The 20436-nt window shown below is 37.4% G+C and overlaps 1 protein-coding gene across 1 annotated transcript in view; it reads left to right on the forward strand.

Annotated features, from left to right (window-relative positions):
- The window catches only part of UNC13C (unc-13 homolog C (C. elegans)), a 408420-nt gene that overhangs the window by 333157 nt on the left and 54827 nt on the right, over nucleotides 1-20436 (forward strand). The window contains exon 24 of the mRNA XM_011928645.1: nucleotides 7867-8014. Coding sequence (XP_011784035.1) covers nucleotides 7867-8014 — 148 coding nt within the window. The remainder of the gene's footprint in view (nucleotides 1-7866; nucleotides 8015-20436) is intronic.

Consider the following 20436-nt stretch of genomic DNA (forward strand, 5'->3'; position numbering starts at 1 on the left):
AATATTTTTCCTGATTTTATAAAATTTAGTAGTACTATTTTTTTTTTTTTTTTTCGCCTCTCAAATCACAACCAGGTCTCAAGTGCTTTATTTTCTGAAAAGTTATGAAGAAAAAAAAATCTAGTTATTTTTCAAGGTAAAGAAAATGATACTTTGTATATAGCTCCTTCCTACCCTTGAGGTGATAATAGTGCTCCTTGTCACACATCCTGACATTTGTGACACCAACATATTAATGTATCTAGGGTGGAAGCCTTTACAAATTGCAGAAGATGGCTATGAATTACAAAAGTAAATAAAATACTGGAAACTACATGGGAAATTACACCACTAACAAGTGTAATATCAGGATAGGAAGTGATTAAGAGAGAGAGAGAGAAAGACATCAATGTGCACATTATTCTCCTCGCCTATGGAAATAATAATACTACTTAAAAGATTATTGAAAGAAAATTACATGAGTCATCACATATAAAGCAATTAAAACAGGCATATAGAAAATGCTTCATAAATATTAAGTTGACACATATATTGCCTGATGACTGGTTCATTTTAGAGGCTTCTCTTTCCACTCTTAAGCCCAAGACCCCACATACTCTACTGCAGCCAATGTGTTTCTTTTTTCCTCCTTTCCCAATAAACCCTTTAATTCCCTCTCAAAGGAGCTAACTATTAAATCTGACTCTTTCCCTCGCCAATAGTTCAAGTCCTTAAGGCTTTGTCCTCTGGCCTTTTGGTTTCCTGTGCCCAGAACCTTTTCCCTATAAAAGCACAGCCCTGGTCAGATTCTTTAACACCTGAGACTCCCCTTTGAGAAGCAGCGCTGTTCCTTCTCTCTGGGAGTTTCTAGTCCAGATTAAAAGCTGAGAGAGAGAGGCACATTGAAAATGAAATAATGATAAGTGTTAACTTACAACAGTGTAAGAGATGGAACAGGTGATCCAAATACTAGTTGAGGGAAACAGATTTAAAAAAAAATCATAAAGTTTTAGAGAATGTGATCAACCAGTATGAACTCAAGAGATCAGGAAAAGCTGCAATGGTCTTGAAGGGCAGATGGGAGTTTACAGGCTGGATAGAAAGTTTTTTGGAGGAAGACTCATGACATGAACATCAACAGGAAAAAAGGAATTTCACCATGGGAAGGCACAAGACAAGAAGGCTGGGAGGCAGTGAGTAGACCACTCTGTGGACTGGCCTGGACTTAACTAGGTGTTTGCATAATGAAGCAGTGTAAAATGAGGTTGATGGGAAATGTTTAGGTTGAAAATAAAGAGGTCCTTTTGTGCCCTCATTATATTTCATAAAAGAGGATTCACTGATGATTTTGAAAATGTTATGCTAAAGTCATTTCAGCAATAGGAATCTTATAGAAATGCACAAATTAGATTGCATAGTTCAAGACTATAGTCAGAGACTTCAGTTCCATTTATTTAGATCATAAGATGATGAGAGCTATCAGCAAGGTGGTGGCTTTAGGAGGAGAATGGGAAAGATGGATATGACTGACACAAGCCAGGGAGAGTTGTTGGAACTTGGCAACTGAATATGGGGCAAATGGGAAAAGGAGCCCAAAATGCCTCAGAGATTTCAGCCCCAGCGACTGAGAAAGCATGGTTCCACCAAGAAAAATGGGAGACAGTCAGGAAGGCTATTTTCCTAGTGCCATGTTGGAGTTAGGTACGATGGCAGGAATGTGGAAATAAATATTGAAGAACCTGCTTGAGATAGGAGCTGATGCTTAAAACACAATGCTGAGTTGTATGTTGAGTTCTATGTTATTCTGCCAATTCAATATATTTTTTACAATTGGAAAGAACCCCAGCATTTACAAAGTTCTTCCAGTTAGAGCAATTACAAGTTTACAATACCAAAGGCAGAATGGATATTTCTGCTACCATTCTATACATGAATTAACTGATAGCCTAAGAGGTTAAATAACCTATGCAAAAGTCCAACTGTATAGAGGACAGATGAAGAATTATATTTTCTAGCATATTATAAGAATCCGAGAGTTAAAGAGGTTAAGAGGATTCTAGACTCTCAGAATTGGAAACATGACTCAGCATCTCCCACTCTTGCCACGTCATCTACAATGTTGTCAGCACATGGTCATCTGGCCACCACTTAATAGCGGCCAGTGATGAGACCTCACTAACTTACAAGTGGAAGTTTTGATTTTTAAGATGCACTATTATTGGAAATCTTTGATGAATGTACCAAAGAAAAATCTGCTCTCCTGCTATGTATTGGCGCTCCTTCTGTTCTTTGGAACTACCATAAAATTATTCTGTTTCCTTTTCTGTGTGATAGACTTTCAGATATTAAAGAAAACTATCATGCCATCCCATATCGTCTGAAGCTGTTTATTGAATAACATGCCTCCTAGACCTTATGAAATTCTTGTCACCTGTCTTTAAATGGCCTCCACTTTTCATATTTCTTATAAATGATGAAGCCCAAGAATGAACTTAATATCCCAGATGTGTTCTAACCAGCGAAGAATGTTCCTGCCTTACCAAACCCTTATGCTTGACGTGTCTACCTATTTTGATGCATGATCAGATTTCACTTGCTTTAATAACTGACTTCTCACTTATGCAATCATGTTGAACTTGACAGCAAATAAATCTTTATGACTTTTTAAAAATTTCTGTTGTTAAGCCACATCACCCCCATTCTGTACTTTGTGATAAACATGAATATGAATATTTATTATTAATTCTGGCTTTTTAGTTTCCTCTTTGCCATCTCATTCTAGAAATGTTGACCCAGCATTCCAGACTACCAGGACCCTTCTAAAGCCAAATTTTGTCATCCAGTGTAACAACTTTAAGCTTCAGCTCAACTGCACATCTGTCAAACATGCTTTCTGCCTTTGTTCTTTTGTGTCCATAGCAAAAATATCAGCCACGATAGAGAGGAAGAGAGAATGTCATCCAGCTAATATCTTTATCCTTCTTTGCACAAAACAACCAACTCCTCCACAGTCCTTCAACTGAGAGGTTACAAATTATTTTCTTCAATAAGGAGGAAATGACCTGTCCTAATTGTTTTTTGCCCATTTTTTTCCTGCTACTTTAGACCATTGTAAGTAAAACATCTGAACAGATCAAACTGAAGTTTCTTAGATTATACTGCAGGCCACAGAGGAATTATCAGAGACCAAGTCCTGGGCTTTTGTTTAGAATCAATGGAAAATAATGCACTTTTCACATGTGTAATGAAAACATCCGGAAAGCTTTAAATCCCACATTTACAAATTCCTTTCTAGCATGTTATCCCCCAACAAAATGCCCATTATAATGAGTAGAAATCGACTATACTGTACTGAGCTATGGAAAGTGGGTTTTGTCTAATAATTAAGACATTTACTTCTATACATCACCCTCACATTTATATGCTTCAAACCCAAGCCTCAGCAAAATGCGGATTCTACTCTCCAGTTCCTTCAGAGTCATGTGTGTAGAGTCAAATTTGAATGTAAAATCTCTGAATGCCAAGATCCATGTAATAATTGCAGCCCCCTTTCTCCTGATTATCTGCACCAGTAAGATAACCAGACTGGTGCTCGGAGATGCTGTCATTCCAGGTTTTGAACATTGTGTGAAAGGTTTTCATAAAGTAGCATTCTTATCGAGTTTGCATTTGCATAACCACAGCAATTGCCTTTTTCATTGTTAGAGTGAGGAGCCTATGACATGTGACTGTGTCCATTGAACGGGATATTTTCATTCTTACCACCTGGCAATTTGTTTTCTCTTCTGACATAGCTACCCTCTGTCCTGGGTTTCTGTCTCGGGACGTTTCATATTGTAAAATACACTCCAAAGACAAAGGCATTAGTTTCTGCCCTTACAAAACTTCTATTCAGTAAATATCCTGCTAGAGACTTTAATGGAATAACAAGTAAAACTCTATGGTTAAAAAAGTGGAAGTCAATTGAGTATCGTACCTAAAACTATAGGGACCCTTGGTTGGGTTTCCTCAGGTACAAGCACACACCTTATTTATGATTTCATTTCCTGATTAGTCCCCAAAGTCCCAGAGTCCTACAAAATAATGCCTTAGTATTAAAAATATGCCTTTCTAGAAAATTATTTTATTTTTTTTTATTTTTTGATGATATTGCATTATTCCTTTTTTTTTATTATTATACTTTAAGTTCTAGGATACATGGGCATAACGTGCAGGTTTGTTATATATGTATACTTGTGCAATGTTGGTGTGCTGCACCCATCAACTCGTCAGCACCCATCAATTCATCATTTACATCAGGTATAACTCCCAATGCAATCCCTCCCCCCTCCCCCCTCCCCATGATAGGCTGCGGTGTGTGATGTTCCCCTTCCCGAGTCCAAGTGATCTCATTGTTCAGTTCCCACCTATGAGTGAGAACATGCGGTGTTTGGTTTTCAGTTCTTGTGATAGTTTGCTAAGAATGATGGTTTCCAGCTGCATCCATGTCCCTACAAAGGACACAAACTCATCCTTTTTTATGGCTGCATAGTATTCCATGGTGTATATGTGCCACATTAGAAAATTATTTTAAAAGATTCAGTACAAGTACTTAGTTTATGCCTTCATAGCTTCACCCTTTTTACCTTCTCCTATGAAGTCTTCCAGGCCCTCAACAATATCTCAATTATATGAAGTTCAGGGACATTCTTCTATTCTTCCCAGTCATATTCCATAGAACACTTGTATTCACAAAGTATTAGCCCAGTGATATAGGTGTCCTATGGCCTAATAATTTTAGCAACAAGGTATATTAATAAAAGATTACACAGATCTCTTTACCACAGTATGCCTCAGAGCCTTTACCATGTTAATAACCGTTGGGAATTTTTAGGAGTGCAGTGTCATCTCTTCCGTAGGCCCTCTACTACCTAGAGGCAGCACAGGTTTAGTGATGGGTATAAAATAACAGTAGAAAACAGTATTTGAAAAACTATATCTAGATTATACTTGGAGAACTACAAATACTTCAGTTCTCCTTAAATAGTGCTGAGACTACCAGGGTTTCTCTTAGTTACTTGGTGGGATTGTCGTCTTTCTCTAGTTCATGAGGGTGAATTACGTACTGACTGCTAAAGTTAAAAACAACAGTACTTAAAAACTCATAGCCACCAAAGAAGTCACTTCTTTGGAAGCCTTTGCTGGCTCCTTAGACAACAGAATTGCGTGCCTCCCCGATTATCTGTATTTTCAAACCATTTTTCTAACACCTACAATGTATTGTTGAAGTCATGTATTTAAATGTCGGTTACATTTCCTACTAGATCATAATACCTTTGGGAGCAACCACTGTGCCTCTTTTGCTTTATAATGTTAGCATCTAGCACAAGGTCTGGCTCATGATACAGATTTAATAAATATTTATGAAAGAAAAGAGGGAAAAAACAGGTGGCACAGCAGACACTACCACGGATGCCGTCAAGTGTTAAGGTGACTGAAGAATCCACAGTGCAATCTTACAAATTAGACAGTAAATCCTGTGGTCATCCTTATGAATGCTGTCACTCATGCTACTTTATATACTGTTAAAAACTGTTAAAGAACAGTTTTTAAAAGAGGGTATAATTGTGATATTCATGTAGTTATAACATGTGTCAAAATGTTATTTTATTCATCAATTAGTGAGGGAACCAGTTAAGATGTTATGACTGTCTCAAAGGAGAATTCCAGAAACCAAGCATATACAAGCAATAAGAAAGCTGGAATAGAGGAAAGAAAGATTTATCCACAGAGCAATATTCAGTTTTATTCTGCCCAAAATAATTAATTTGTATTATAAGGGAGAAATATCATCTATACTATTATTATTAATTTTCTACAATGTATAGAGTTTTAAAGTAGCCCAAGAACAATGAAAAGTGAGAATAACCCAAATGTGTATGATAGCCAGAATACCCATTAATCTTTTCTGCTCCTTTTTCCCCAGAAATGGCAAATTTTCATTTTATCAGTTTTGGTTTTCCTTCCCTGTCTTCCTCCTCTTTCTGCTCCTCCTCGTCCTCCTTTATTATAATCATCGAGCACTTATGCTCAGGTTTGATAAGACTGAGGCTTACCTGAGAAATATTAAGAAAGAGAGAGAGTGTGTCTTCCTTTCCAGAGTTTCCCTCCTACTCTTGGCTTGGTTTCTAGCACTGCTCTTTACTCTCAGGCACAGTTATTTCTTTGGATGGCTCCTTGATTCATTATGTAAACAGTCCTCCGGAGAGCACTCCACTACCCTTCTAGGTGAGAGTCAAGACCAGTCTAAATACATTTACGTGTATCCCTCTCAATATATCCATGAAATCTTTTCTCCATCCTTAAATACTGTGTTTCTCAAAGAAAGGAATTATCATATTTTTTTCATCTGTTAAGGCACCCGAAACCGTTCTGGACTAACAGTCCTCTAAATACTTTCTGCATGTGAAAACGTTTTAACATTCTTTATAAGATCCAGGTGTAGAACAGTTTTTAAATTATGTTTTTGTATTCTCCTAAAGAGAAGACATTTTCTCCGTGCCTCCTTTTCATAGCATATGTAGTTTTTGCCACAGCCTGTGTTTTCACGGAGCACCTAGCTAGAATCAGTGAATGGAACTTCAGAGGACCATAGGTTTCATTCTCCTTGGGGAGGGTATCTGTCATTGTACCAGTCTTTCTTAAGTTTAAATCCCGATTGCCTAATTTCACTGGCCTACACCGTGAATGTCCTCTACAGTATACTCTCTGAAAGTAGAACCAGATGCTTGCTAATACCCATAAAACTGTTCTGCATCTACCTTTGAATAGGGAAAAAAACTGCAATAATTATGATTTTTCAGTTCATTGAAATGTCCTGCCTGAGAAATTCTTAAGGAGTGGGAAAGAAGAATGACACATACTCATTTAGGGGAGTGTCTCTGAATAATTTCTTGAGCTTCTTTGGCATATTTCATTCTATGCTAATTATAGATCACAGTGAGCCACAGTTACTAGTGAGTGCTTTGTTTCCTCTCGTATTGTTGGCACAGGAAGAGAGAAAGAGAACCATTTATCTAACCTTAATAGAATATTATAAATCTGTTGTTTATAAACAGGTAGAAAAAAGCATCCTTAGTTCTATCATATATCTCTAGACAGTCTGCATTTCCAAGAGATGTCTGTCTGTGCATAACACTTGTAGTATGAAAAATGCTAACATCCCTCAGTGACCATATTTATTGTCAATGACAATACCTTACCTTATTTCTCTATTACCTTATTTATACATATTGGAATATTTTGAGTTTGGTTGAATAACAATAGCAAAAACAAGTTTTATTATATTTATCAGACACAAGTTTCAAGGGCTGTTGGAGTTCCAAGGACCGCTCTGCCTTGTCAGGTTGGCCTATATCTGCATCACTGTGTGATTAGAGGACTGGGCAGATGGAGTGGCAGACACCTGACCTAGAATCGCAAACTGGTATCTGGAAAATATGTGGCCAGAAGCTACCTTCCCTATGAAATTTTGTATTCCCTAGGCATTCTTCTCATGTTCAAGAAACAGAAGTCAATAAGCAAGTCGATAATTGTTACCTAAACCCGTTATTCTACAAGGATTCTGACTGCTACATCAGCATGATCTCATTTGTTTAAAGTTTTGCATAAGAGAAAAAGGATTAGGCCTTCTGTGATATGAGGTCTGTGAGGTTGAGTGTCATTTCAGAGATGTCTAGGGACCTGAATTAGATGTTAATAACTTAGCAATGAGAAAATAGTGGAACCATTTTCTGTATCTTGCATTGATCAAATTGTATTATTCCATTTGAGCTTCTCTATTAGAGTAATAAATTCCTTCCTCCACTACTTCTCTCTAAATGCCTCTGCTATTTTTTTTCTTCGTAGCAATACTTTCATGCAGGAGGAAATGGCCTGAAAAAGAATTTCTTGGAAAAAAGCCCAGATCTTCAGTCTCTGAGATATGCTCTCAGTCTTTATACCCAAACTACTGATGCCTTGATAAAGAAATTCATAGATACTCAAACCTCACAGAGTAAGTAACACATCTGAGAATAAGGTAAACTGAATACTAAACTAAAATTTAACATCAGAATTATTATATATAGTACTAATAATTTTGTGCTGTTGTGAATTGAAGTATTAAAATGGAGAGTTATGGTTAATAGAGAATACCAATATTTTTTAGTGTTCATGAATTATAATTTTTTAAATAATTTTAATAACACTAATATATTCCATACTAAAGCTCTATGGAATGACTGACTTGTTGGTGGTTTTAACTTCCATAAAACTACTTTAAGTAAAATCTACTTTTTAATATTTATGACCATGATATTTTCTTCAATTCAGTATTAAAAACTCAGTGGATTTCTGGTGTTGGTATCTTCCAAAAAAATGATAATAATTCCCTAAATCCTAACTTCAAATGTAAAATCCTGTGCTGTGGGGTTTCTATAAGGGAAATCTCATTTTATGCTAATTTCATATAAAAAAATTACAAGATTTCTTTGAAACAGGCCAAGAGGCAGGCTTGGTATTTTATTTGAAGCTCAGATATGTTTCATGTGTCAAAGTTCCCACCTCATAAGCTTCTAAGATATTACTGTTCAAAAGTGTTTCTTTCAAGTTGCTTTGTGATTTATTATATTTTGGTGATTATATGTATTTAAGATCTGGTATTCCTTTTTTTTTTTTTTTTTTTTTTTTTTTGGGGGAGTCTCGCTCTGTCGCCCGGACTGGAGTGCAGTGGCCGGATCTCAGCTCACTGCAAGTTACCTCCCAGATTCAAGCAATTCTCCTGCCTCAGCCTCCCTAGTAGCTGGGACTACAGGCGCCCGCCACCTCGCCCGGCTAGTTTTTGTATTTTTAGTAGAGACGGGGTTTCACCGTGTTAGCCAGGATGATCTCCATCTCCTGACCTCGTGATCCACCCGTCTCGGCCTCCCAAAGTGCTGGGATTACAGGCTTGAGCCACCGCGCCGGGCCTAAGATCTGGTATTCCTAAGAGATTATTTAAAATGTCAGTGTGAGTCAAAAGAGCCAAATGCAGGCTCAAACTTCAGAAACCAGTAAGTTATACTACAGAAATAATAAAAGTAAGTAAGAGGACACTGTCTTCATTATGAAAGATCCTTGGAAAAGGGGAAATACAGATAATTTTTTTACTGTGATGAAAATACCCTGGATTCACAATTTTTCCTCTTGGATACATTAATTTTTCTACCTATATCAAGGATAAAGCTAAAGGTGCTAGGTAGGTAGTCCGCCCATAGCACTTTGTGTTTTCTGATACTGTCCAGTTAAAAATTACAATTATCCCTTTTCATTCAATATCCCAGGTTATACTGTGGGATATTTCCAGAAAGGGAAAAGTTGAGCTCATGAGAGATTGTCAAGAGATGCAGAAATATTCAAAACATTTTTACCTGAATGCATGCTCATGCTCCGCTCCCTTAAGGTTTTCTAAACTTTATAAATATGAATACAATTCTAATATATCAAACAAATAGTGTTGTAACTTTAAGAAAAAAAATGAGTATATAAAACTTTTGCTTCATCTTTATAGGTTTACATTTATGTGTACACCACCCCCCAACATACACATATACAGGCAGACATCCCTTGATATCCATGAGTAATTGGTTCCAGGATTTCCCATGGATAACAAAATTTATGGATGCTCAAGTCCTGGATATAAAAAGGTATAGGAGTTGCATATAACATATGCACATCCTCTCATATATTTTAAATCATCTCTAGAGTATGTAGAATACAAAAAAATGTAAATGATTGTTCAGCAGTATTGTTTATGGAATAATAACAGGAAAAAAAGCCTGTACATGTTCAGTGCAGATGCAATTTTTAAAAATATTTTCCATCCTCAGTTGGTTGAATCTATGGATGCAGAACTCATGGATATCAAGGGCCGACTGTGTGAGTGTGTGTGTGCATATGTCTATATATGTTTGTGTGTGTGTATGTATCTATCTATCTATATATATATAAAATCAACTATGGTATATGGAATTTGGCATAATTATCTTTTATTACATTTATTAGTATTATATGAAAACATTAAAAACATGGGAAGAGGAGAAGATTCTTAATTCTAATAACTCACTGACAGTATAATTTTTTTTACTCTTAATTTATTTCCCATTCCCTCATTTTCTTTTTCTGAGTATTCAATTTTTCAGATAACTGAAATTGGTAGGCTACAGATATGAAATGGTTTTTAATTTTCTCCAATAACTACCTGTAACTATGTCTTGTGGAAATGTATTTCCACCTCCTCCAGCCCTCCCATCCACCCTCGCCCAGCTGCCCTCCCCAGACATGCTCAGGTCCAAAGGACTTGGTATATAAAATGGAGTCTGATGTGCCACTTGCTCCTCCTTCCCCATCCACTTCCAGGTCCCTCTCTTCCGCAGCGTTTTTGGGAATGGAAACTAAAGGGGAAGAAGAAGAGGTCCTCAATGCTTACTATATTGTTGCATCCAAATGCTGGTCTCTTGTGTGTGTTTCTGGGGACCTTCCTATCTGTACATTTCCTTGAGGAGTGAAATGTATTTCAGATCGATTCCTGTCAGTGTCTCCTGTGACTGCCTACTGCAGCATATGCCATAGATTCATGCTGCTTGAAAATCCATTCCTTGTGGCTAGCCCTCTGGAATGGGATTTCAGCAAGTAAGCTAAAGCCCAGCTTCCTCTTGTGAGGTCCACTTGAGCCATAGAAAACTCATACATTCTTCCCAAATTGTTGGTGGTAATGGAGACTTCTCCACTACTACCCAATTTCTCCACCCTGCCAATTCTCTAAAATTCTCTTTTCTACCTGTACATAAGTATTTACACTTCCACATTAGGGGAAGGACAATGCTATGGCTTGATGTAACATGACTATGTTCAATAATAAATGGAGGCAAGCTAAAGTCTTCTCAGTTAGTGAATCCAGGATTTCTACGGAATATTCATTCCGTCTCTTTTGTTTTTATTCTATCCAATCCCATCTCAATATTCATGACCATAGACTGAATAATAAAGTTAGTCAACACTACACCCTTTAGAAAATTGTGATGGGCAAGAGAGACAGATGAGAATTAGCTACATTTTAGAATTATTTATAGAACCATAAAAATGAAAATATAGTGGAAGTTACAATACTTATTTCTGTAACAGATCCTAAAGTTCGTACTTATAACTTACAAATTCTTCTGTCCAGTCCATGTTCTCTTTGGCACCAAAGGAAACTCAGCTTCCAAGATTCCTTAAGTGACAGAGAAATATAGAAAAGTTTAATTTATTGGGGTCTTGTTTATATAGAATGCTATATGATTCTTTGAACATTTGACACTGGACATGCTGAAATAAAGGCATTTGGGTTCCACCCTTTGAATTCCATTGGTACTCTTCCTGCAGATGATCATTTCCAATTAATAGTAGGATTCATTATCCTGTATCTGTTATTCTACCTGTTTTTTTGGTGGCATGAAGTCCAAAATGACCAAATGAAGTTTCAGTTTCCAGTGCATATTAGCCCATTCTCACGCTGCTAATAAAGACATACCCAAGAGCAGGTAATTTATAAAGGAAAGAGGTTTAATGGACTCACAGTTCAGCATGGCTGGGGAGACCTCACAATCATGGCAGAAGGCAAAGGAGGAGCAAAGGCATGTCTTACATGGTGGCAGGCAAGAGAGTGTGTGCAGGGGAACTGCCCTTTATAAAACCATCAGATCTCATGAGACTTATTCTCTAGCACAATAACAAAACAGGAAAAACCCATCCCCATGATTCAATTACCTCTCACTGGGTCCCTCCCATGACATGTGGAAATTATGGGAGCTACAATTCAAGAAGAGATTTGGGTGGGGACACCGCCCAACCATGTCACAGTGTAAATACTGTTGCAATTATCCAAATAATTGGCTAGCACTTAGCACAATACCAAATACCCCTGAATAGTTATTGTATTTCATTTCTGTTATTTTAACTTAGATTTTGTTATATAATTTAGAAATATCATAGTGGTGTTATAGTATCAATCAAATATAAAGCAGTAATAGCTGACACTGCTTATTGCAAACACCTGCCACTCTGCCTGAGGAGCCACAGGCACAGGCTCAGTCCCATGCAGGGCCAGCTGGAGTGCCAGAGGGTTGATGCCTCAGGGAGCAGCCCCCTACTGATGAAATACAGGAAGTTGGTAGGTAAGAAAGGAAGAAGAGAAAATCTCCATCTTCCTCATTTGTGACAACTCTGATGTGTATTCTAAATACACAGCACTCTAGAGTGTCCCTGTGAGATGGGATCATTTCCCTCAGAAGACTGGCTTGACACACACTTACTTTTTACTTACTATTTTTTTTTTTTCTTTTTTAGCTTACTTTTTTCTTTTCTCACCTCCTGGCTCCTTTCCCAGTGTTTCCTGGGATCCCTCCCCAGGCAGACCACTTACTTTTTGATGCTTGTCTCAGGTTTGCTTCTGGGAGAACCCAAACCTAAGGGTCACATGACTAAAAAGCAGGGTGCCAGATCCTGGCTCAACACATATCTAGACTCTGTGCCCTGAGCACTGTGACCACCCCAAAAGGCTCGCTACCTTGAATGAATGTTTCCCCATTATTTGGGCTTTTTCTGTCATGTTTTCTTAATTTAGAAATACAGAACTAATTAATGAAATACAACTTTTTAAATGAGTAAGTATTATCTGGGGGAAAAAAAAGGCTTGTATTTTTTTCCAAATAATAAGCATAATCATTTACCTTATGATCACAAACCCAAAGTGGTTTTTTTGTCTGTTTAATTTTTTTTTTTTTCTGAGATAGAGTCTTGCTCTGTCACCCAGGCTATTGTACAGTGGCACGATCTCAGCTCACTGCAGCCTCTGCCACCTGGTTCCAGCAATTCTCCTGCCTCAGCCTCCTGGGTAGCTGGGATTACAGGAACAAGCCACCATGCCCAGCATTTTTGTACTATTTTTAGTAGAGATGGTTTCACCATGTTGGCCAGGCTGGTCTCGATCTCCTGACCCCAGGTGATCGGCCCACCTCAGCCTCCCAGAGTGCTGAGATTATGGGTGAGAGCTACTGTGCCCGGCCTGTCTCTTTAATTTTTAATTCATACTCTGTGGGGGAAATTACTATTTCAAACTATTTCAAATGCACTGAATTATTATTTAAGTGCTATTTAATCAAAATGTGTGTTGTATAAAATGTCTTGTGATCTTTTAGAAATCTAAGTGCACTTTTCAAAGCATTTATGTTTTACTTTTCTTATTCTCATATAATTTCCCCTTACTCCATTTTCTTCTTTCCCTTTCTCATCTCCTTCTCTTTTTTGTTTTTCTCCCTTGCTTGTGTTAGAAAAGTAACTATAGCATTTGATATAAGGAAAACGTCAATAGCTTATAATTGATTTTTTCACTATTTTCACGTTTTAAGACATACTTCCCTTTAAAAATATGTTTAATTGAATTCAACTTTTTAATAAATGGGTTTATAAGTCTGGAAAAACCTCTTGTATCTTGCTCATTTACTCTTTTTTCCTTCTTCACCTCTTTCTTGCTCTTTTCTCTCCTATTTTTGAACTCCTACCTCCTTCCTTATTCTCTTGTGAAAGCGATTTAGATGCCATCTTTCTGAAGTAGTTAGACAAAAAGAAAAAAAAACCACTCTACAAGGAATTGAATCCCATTAGAAATTTATGAGCCACATAATTCAAATGTGATTTTTCATATGGGAAAAACAGTCTTCTCTTCTCTCTCTGTTCCAAACATGGAAAATAAACACATCCCAAATGGATGTAGAATTATTCTTAAGATTTTAAGTGGAACTGAGAATTTAATATATAAGAGTAACATATTTATTATTCTAGAAACGTACTGCAATACTAAAACACCATCTTATTCTGCATCTATTTAACAAACATTTACTCAGCATCACCTCTGGGCTAAGTTTCATACAATGAGAAATATGGTCAAAGGTGAATATGATGTTATGTATGCAAGTTGCTCTAATCCAGCGCTTCTTAAGTAGGAGTGGTTTTCTCCCTCGGGAGACATATGGTAATGTCTGCAGATCTTTGGATGTCACATCCTGGGGTGGTGGTCGTGTTACTGGCATCTAGTGTAGAGGCCAGGAATGTTGCTGAACATCTACAGTGCATAGGACAGCCTTCCTGTAATACAAATTCATCTGGCTCTAAATGGCAATAGTGCTCAGTCTAGGACACCCTACTCTAATACAGGCTGAAAAGTAAGAAGTGAAATTTTGGCCTGAAGACAGAGAAAAGGCAGAGAAGTGGGTGAGTATATTGGGTCACGAGAAAGTAGAAGAAGAAATGTATTCTGGATAAAGAAACTGTCCAGGAAAGTATGTACTTGCAATCTTATTTTAAAATCCCAATGTGGCCAGCATGTCCACAGTATATTTTTACTGGTGAAGAAACATAATTCTTTTAAAAAACAAAATTCACCACATCACCCCCTATTTTAATCAATAGATATTATTAAAAGTATCTTAAATTTCCTTGCACCATTAAAATATATAAAAATACTGTGGTAGGTTTAATGTAACATTAGCAGAAATCTTAATATATGTTGGAATTATCACATGTTATTTCTCCAAAATTTGACTCGGTGGTTTAAAATGGATAGCTAGCTTGAAATATTACAATTTTATTGCTGTTTTTTTCTTAAGAATGCATTACTTACAGTTTTAGAAGCTGGTAGAAAATTTATTTCTTGCATCTTGATTACAATGTTAATTAAAAAAATTTTTTTCTAACGGCTGTTTCATTATACCAAGGGCTCTTTGAATATTTCATGCAGGAGCAGACAGTGAAAAATGAATAAAACTTGAACATATTAAGTACAGTTTTTTCCATGAATAGCACGATTTGAAATAAGGCACAGAATGATTAACTGCTGAGCCATCCTCTGTTTCCTTCTCTGAGTTTTTATTGCAGCTTGAGTGACCTGAATAACAAAAACTTTACACAGAAAAGGGATATTTTATATAGAAATTACAACCGTTGCCGGGCGCAGTGGCTCAAGCCTGTAATCCCAGCACTTTGGGAGGCCGAGACGGGCGGATCACGACGTCAGGAGATGGAGACCATCCTGGCTAACACGGTGAAAACCCGTCTCTACTAAAAAATACAAAAAACTAGCCGGGCGAGGTGGCGGACGCCTGTAGTCCCAGCTACTGGGGAGGCTGAGGCAGGAGAATGGCGTAAACCCGGGAGGCGGAGCTTGCAGTGAGCTGAGATCCGGCCACTGCACTCCAGCCTGGACGACAGAGCGAGATTCCATCTCAAAAAAAAAAAAAAAGAAATTACAACTGTCCTACCAAAATATTAATAGTTAATGCCTATGTGAATTAAAATACAAGAGCTGAAGTGTTTTTACTCTGTGGTCTGTCCTCTTTTTTCATTTTAATGAGTGAAGTCTTTCAGTCCCTGCTTATTTTAAGTTTCTTAAAATTTAGATTAGATCATTTTGATCATTTTAATAACCTATGTCTTGCTGAAGTAGAGTATAATGTATTTTAATTTGAGATGGAAAGCAGATAGCTACTGATTCCCATTCTGGAATCTATTAATATATTTCAGTACACTTAGTGTATTGCACTAATGTTATGGGGAGATTGCTCACTCTTCTTTTTATTGGTCATTTTTATAATTTAAGTGGAAGAAATATGCCACTTATTTATTATTATTATTTTTTGAAATGGAGTCTTTCTCTGTCACCCAACCTGGAGTGCAATGTCATAATCTCGGCTCACTGGAACCTCCGCCTCCTGAGTTCAAGTGATTCTCCTGCCTCAGCTTCCTGAATAGCTGGGATTACAGGTGCCCACTGCCACACCCAGCTAATTTTTGTAATTGTAGTAGAGACAGGATTTTACCATGTTCGCCAGGTTGGTCTCGAACTCCTGACTTCAGGTGATTTGCCCACCTTGTATCCAGAATATAGGATGAAAAGTTTAAATGCCAGATTACATTATCCAAGCACACTTTTATTGTCAGGAGTAAAATTTGGAAGCGTCTCAAACATAGTTATTTGGGATCATATCACCTAATGAAAGCATTGATTATCTCTAATTATATTCCTCAAACTATAGAATATATGCCCAGAAGTAGAAAATAAACCCTTTTCTGAAATGGTTCACTGTGGAAAGAAGGAACCATTTTCTATCAGAAATATAGAAGAACTTCATATTTCATTGGCAGAAATACTGTTCTCATTTTTTTTTTTTTTAAATGAACTTTTTGGCCAAGAGCCACAGCTGAAATTTCCACTGGATAGCCACCTATGGGAAAAAATGCTGTGAAATGTCTTCAGTTCCTATACTTGGTCATTTTCAACTTACTACTGATTTTAAAACGTAGAAGTTATTTCTCATATTGGCTGATAAGCTTGTCAGAGATAATCAGAGATCTGGAATCCTGTGCAGCAGGTCTATGTCACTCTCTGCCCCTTAGGCACCATTGGACTATCTAGAATTGCCTTCTAAGACAAGAGGTTAGCATTTCTCTAGAGTCCTAAGTGTAAAACTGAGGAGAATCTGTGAAATATGACTCTTCAAATATTGCAGTCTTTCTGATGACATTAACTTCACCAAGGTGGATGAGTGTCTTCAGTGCAATCAAAGAGCTATACACAAATACCTTTAATAGGAGGGGTACTGTGATAGGATTCCAAGGATGTTGATTCCCAAAGTAGAAATGGCAAGTATTAAACCAGTTTACAGTGATGCTAAGCAAACATCTTATGCACTAACCAAGTTGTCTACCTCTGTGCTATTCATCCCCCAAATCCTGCAAGACCAGTAACATTCTCCACACTTCTCAGATTAAGTAGTATATTAACATGTCTACTTCTCAGATTAAGACATGATGAGTAAAGATTTTACAAATAGATTTTGAAACTTGCTAAGGTAGTTGATCAAGTAGATAAATGACAGAGACAATGTCCCTCCCACTGTCTCACACTCATTTTCATCAGAAAGAAATCAGTCTATCATTATTCCTTCCCACAGCCCATGCTTTCTTTTCCCTAGCTTTAAATAATTGGGTGTACTTCCTTCTCCACATTCTACATGTTAGTATCACTGAATCTCTCTTCTGTTCAGGCGATAATCTTTAAGCTGATACTTGGTCTTCATGTTGGCAATAAACCCCCTCTGCAAACTTCTAACTTCTTCCTCTGCTCCCCAGTTTCCCTTCATTCTGGCTGCAGTTACTGGGTAGACTCAGTAGACAGGACACCTTTTACGTAATAAAAGGAGAAATTGACATTGTAGACATCCAAGCTAAATGTAAGAAAATAAATCCTGCTTCCAGGACACTCTTTCTAACCTAGCCTGGAGTCTACCATGCACATTTAGGATATTGCTGCATTGCTCTTTCCTCCCTGTCCCACTCTTCTCCACTCTTGTCCCCCATCAGCACAGGGATTCATCTTGTGAAAGTTCCCTAGCACAGTTGAGTCATTTCATGATTGATAATTGGCAATCCTCTTCTCTCACAATGTAAGCCCTAGTAGGACAGGCAGTTTGCTTATTCATCTTTAAAATCTAAGTGCTCAGTACAGTACTGGATGCAAAGCAGGTGCTTAGTGAGTTTTAGAACAAATGAACGCTATTAAATTCAATACAGAAAATCTCAAATTGTATAATATGACATAGTTCTCATACTTGAATATATGTGATTACAGAGTTTTATTGAAGCAACTTTGTGGTCCTGTTCTAGACACTGTAGAACATCCAAAGTGTGTATGAGTGTGTGTGCATCCTTAGAGAGAAAAAGGCTTATAATTTTACAACTGACACTATTCATTAATTATCATACAAGATAAAAGTAAGTGCCATTGGATAAATACAAAGGGATATATAAAGTTAGAAAGAGAGAATAAGACTACTTTTTTTTTTTTTTTTCTAGCAAACTCTTGAAATCATGATGTTTTATTCAGTCTGTTACATGAAACTCAAAAAACGACCAGGAAAAAATGAAGTATGTCCCTGTGCACAGTTTAGGCCACTGAAAGATCCATTTATCCTTTCATGTGACTTAGTTTTAGGAGTATTTGTCATGTGCCAGGCTTTGTGCTAGGTAAATTACCCTGAAAATCTATGCCAAATATCTCTTATTTACCCCTTCTAATCTACTTTCCCCCACTCCGTAGGAGGCTGAGCTGTGTGGGTCACAGTCTTGGGCTGGCTTACTCCCTGTTTCTCAAGTGGTTCAGACAGCAGGGAGCCTCTCCTAAGAGGGAAGAGTAAGATCAGATATTCCTTCTCCAGTCTCCCTCTGGACAAGTTGCTCTCAGCCTGGCTCTGTCCTTTGACTCTAAGCCTCTCAATGTCTTCTCTAGAAAACTCTCTCTTTCCAGGTTCCAGTCACTCCTTCCTCCCCTCATGATTTATAGCTGAGGGCTGTTAGCAGCTGCACTTTCCCTTGTTGTTTCTCTAGAACCCAGCAAAACCCTCATAAAAAGTCTCTTCTCAAACCATCCTAAAATTCCTCAAATTCTAGTTTCCATCTGTTCGCTATTTATACTCTGATACAAGAAAAATCTTTAGAGTTTTGCCAGGTTTTTTTCCATGGCAACTCCTTCATTTGGGTCAAAGATGAACAAATAAGCATTTCAAGCATCAGAATAATGCTCTTTGGAGTGAGGGAAAACATCAAATGTTGACGACTCCTTTGTCCAGAATGAACAAACGAGCTTTCCACAGGAATATTCCCATTACAATCTGGGCAGGACATCAAAATCCCAAATCCCACTTTCTCACAATACCGTTTATTTGGTCTAGCATTTTATCTTTTCTGGAAATCTGAAATCAGATTAAGACAATTGGGGATCTTTGTAAAGTCATTTGTAAAATGTAAGAGTTCTCACAGCACATGTTTATTGCATGTCATGCCATGGGGAAATTATCACTTCTAATGTAATGACAGACTAAAATGTACATATTTTTAGCTCAGAAAAGGTGTACTTCTAGTAGTTCTTTATTCATTTTTTGTCATGAATACTTGAAAGATTACATTTTTTATAGCATACACATTTTCAATCAACAACTATGTGTGTAATGTGTTTCTTTATTTCTCAATTTGGTGAGAGCCAGATCTCATTCCAAGGTTATACTGAATATCAGTGATTAGAATTCCTGTTTCCTGACTTCAAGTGTTCTCTGTTACTTGCCTCTCAAAAAGTAAGATTGGTTTAAATAATTATGAAGGTAACATATATGTATTCTCAAAAGAAACAGAAACACTTGACATTTGTTTACATCTGAAGTTATATATAAAGTTTACAGACAAAGTAAAAACCACTCACACTATAGTTTACTACCGTTATAAGCACCTTCGTGTATTTTTGTCACTTGAGCCTCAGAACAACCCTCTAAAGCCAGACAGAGGGCTGGGCATGGTGGCTCACACCTGTAATCGTTGCACTTTAGGAGGCCAGGGTGAACGGATCACTCGAGGTCAGCAGTTTGAGACCAGACTGGCCAACATGGTGAAACCCCATCTCTACTAAAAATACAAGAATTAGCCAGGCATAATGGTACATGCCTGTAGTCCCAGCTACTCGGGAGGCTGAGGCAGGAGAATCTCTTGAACCCAGGAGGTGGAGGTTGCAGTGAGCAGAGATCGTGTCCTCCAGCCTGGGGGACAAGAGTGAGAATCCGTCTCAAAAACTAAATAGAAATTATTAAATTTTTATAAACAAAAAATAAAGTCAGACAGAGATATTCAGAATATTGGTGTAATATTCCAAAGTGCTCCTGGGTGCCCTTTTGTGACAGTCATCTCGTCCAAGAGCAGTGGATGTCACTGAAGTGATTTAAGCAAGAGTGCAACATGGGTAATAGACTGAAGGGAGACAAGACAGGAGCAGACAGACTTCTAGGCTCCAATAAAAATCCAAGTGAGACACGGCATGGGGCTTGGATGGTGGAGATATGGACAGACTCAAGATGTAAATCAACAGTAAAATAGACAAGTGTTAGTGAAATAAATCTTAAGTTAACAAAAGTTAGGATATAAAATTTCTTCTACAGGATTCCAAAGTAAAGCAACAATTACTTCTGTGTGATGAAAAGTGGGGTTGATTTTTTTTTTCTCTGCCTGCTTATAGTTTTCTAGACTTTCAAATTATCCCAAAATGTCTAGATATTTATTTTTGAATTATAATTTTATTTAAAAATATAAAAATACTTTCTTATGCAAAGTAAATTAGTTTAATTGATTGCCAAGGTGCAGTTTATTCAAAGTCATAGATTTTGAAGTCTTTTAAAGCCTTGGATTTAAATCTGAGCTGGAATAAATAGCCCATTTAAACTTGCTCTTGGCTGGGCGCGTTGGCTCAAACCTGTAATCCCAGCCCTTGGGGAGGCAGAGGTGGGCGGATCACGAGGTCAGGAGATCGAGTCCATCCGGCTAACA

The sequence above is a fragment of the Colobus angolensis genome, unplaced genomic scaffold, assembly GCF_000951035.1.
Source record: "Colobus angolensis palliatus isolate OR3802 unplaced genomic scaffold, Cang.pa_1.0 Scaffold78, whole genome shotgun sequence".
Taxonomy (NCBI): domain Eukaryota; kingdom Metazoa; phylum Chordata; class Mammalia; order Primates; family Cercopithecidae; genus Colobus; species Colobus angolensis.